Source organism: Apteryx rowi, unplaced genomic scaffold (assembly GCF_003343035.1).
Source record: "Apteryx rowi isolate R43461 unplaced genomic scaffold, aptRow1 scaffold_1199, whole genome shotgun sequence".
Classification (NCBI taxonomy): Eukaryota; Metazoa; Chordata; class Aves; order Apterygiformes; family Apterygidae; genus Apteryx; species Apteryx rowi.
In genome coordinates, this window is record NW_020447418.1 from 100,105 (window position 1) to 102,094 (window position 1,990).

General features: G+C 77.7%; 1 protein-coding gene across 1 annotated transcript in view; it reads right to left on the reverse strand.

Moving 5' to 3' along the window:
- Nucleotides 1-1,800: 1,800 nt before the first annotated feature.
- SEMA6B (semaphorin 6B) overlaps nt 1,801-1,990 on the reverse strand; it is a 7,884-nt gene continuing 7,694 nt past the window's right edge. The window contains exon 17 of the mRNA XM_026086797.1: nt 1,801-1,988. Coding sequence (XP_025942582.1) covers nt 1,801-1,988 — 188 coding nt within the window. The remainder of the gene's footprint in view (nt 1,989-1,990) is intronic.

Here is a 1,990-nt window from a genome sequence, read left to right on the forward strand (position 1 = left end):
CCGAGCATCCCCTCAGCCCCCCGCCAGGACCCCCCCAAAGAAGCCTCAGCACCCCCAGGCGACGGATGGGATCCCTTGGCCCGCTCTCCTAAGCGCCCCGGCAGCACCTGCCGGCRGTGCCGGCTGCTGGCAGGGAGCCGGCACCGCTGCCGGCAGGGATGCAGCCATCCCCATTTCCATGCTGCCGGGATGCTGCGGAGCCCAGTGCCGACGCAGGCAAATTGCCGGGCCGGTGCTTTCCGTTGCGGCGGGATGCGGGGCCGGGGGCAGGAGGTGGTTCCCAGCGCGGGGACCCGCTTCGCCCCCCGCGTGCCACGGCCTGGAGGCACAGCAGGGCCTGGGGGGGGGGGGACGGGCTGAGCCTGGGGACGGCAGGGACGAGCCGTGGGGCGCCGGCACGGGGACACCCGGGTGGGCACCACCCCGCGGCCCCGTGCCGCTGGCTCCTTACCGCATCCCTGCGGATGCGCCGTGGGGCCGGGCTCAGCCGCAGGCCGTGGCTCTGCGTGGGGGCTGACGCCCGGCTTGGCCCCGAGCCACCGTGGGCCCCCGCTTCGCTCCCCCCCCGGCTCCGTTTGCAAGACGCCCCCGACCCGGGCTGCCGCGGGGACGGAAGGGGCCGAGGCGGCGGCGGCGGCGGCGGCGGCGAGGACTCGCCTCCTGCAGACGGGAGTTTATTGGGGGGGCTCCGGGGTTATACAGAGGAGTCACTGCTGTCGCATGCATGGCCGGCGCGGGGCGGTGGGGGCCCGGGCGCCGCTGCGGGCACCGCCGCCGGCACCGCCACGCTCCGGCACCCTATTTACAGCAGGGAGGGGGGAACGCCGCGGGGGCCCCCCCCCTCCGCCGCCGAGCTCGGCGGGGTGGCCGGGCCGGGGGGCACCCGTGGGAGCCGTAACCTCGCTCGTGGGTAACCTCAGCGCCTCCGCGGAGAGGCCGGGGCGGATGCAGGGGGTGCGGACCCCCCCCCACCGCCGGCTCCGTCCCCCAAACCCCCCCGCTGCCCCTCTCCAGCCTGCGGAGGTGGCACCGAAAGGGCACCCTGTGCCAGCAGAGAGTGGGCTCGGCGGGGACCCCCCCCCGCTCCGGGGAAGCCAAACCGGGGGGGGGGAGAGGTGCCCAGGCACCGGCACCCTGCCGGGGCACCCAGGGCTCATGCCGGCACCCGGGCTGTGCTTTAGAGGTGCTGGGGTGGCCCCGGCACCGAGGGGCTGTGGGTGCCGGAGACCCCCCCGCCGCGCTGCCCCCTCCCTGCTGGCACTGGGCAGGGGGTGACAACAGGGCTGGGGGGGGGGACAAGGGGCGCCCTGTCCCCTACGGATGGCACGTAGGGAGCAGCCCCCCCCCGCACCCGCCGCCTTCACAGCATCCCGCCGAACGGCAGCGCAGAGCCAGCGACCAACGTGCGTCTGGTCCCCCCCCCCGGCCGTGTCCCCGCTCTGCGCCCCATGTCCCGGCGGGGGGCACCGGGACCCCCCCCACCTCCCCGGTGCCACCCCGGCCAGGTGGCCCCAAGGCGCCTCCCGGTCCTGGGCGGGTGCCGGGGGCCCTGCTCTGCCTCCGGCCGTGCCCGCCGTCCGCGCCTCCGTCCCGCCGCCTCCCGGGGACGCCCCGGGGCGGATGCACCCCCGGACCCAGCCCGGAGAGGGGACGGGGCGGACGGGGCGCCGGGGCCGAGCCGCCCCGTGCCAGCCGGAGCGGCGGGCAGGGCGAGGGGACGGGCACCCCGGCGTTCCTGAAACCCAGCCGGCGGCACCCCAGTCCCGGCGGCGGCGGCAGTGGCGGGGGCAGCACGGGGCACTATTTGCCCGAGGGAGTCCGCTCGATGCCGCAGTGCAGGAGGTGGTGCAGGTCCGTGAGCGCCCGGGGGGCCGCGCCGGGCCGGCCGTAGCCGCTGGCCGCCGGCACCTCGCCGCTGTTGAACGTGTGGTTCCTCTTGAGGTGGCCGCCGGGGCGGCCGTCGCCGTCGCCGGCGTCCAAGTTCAGGCGC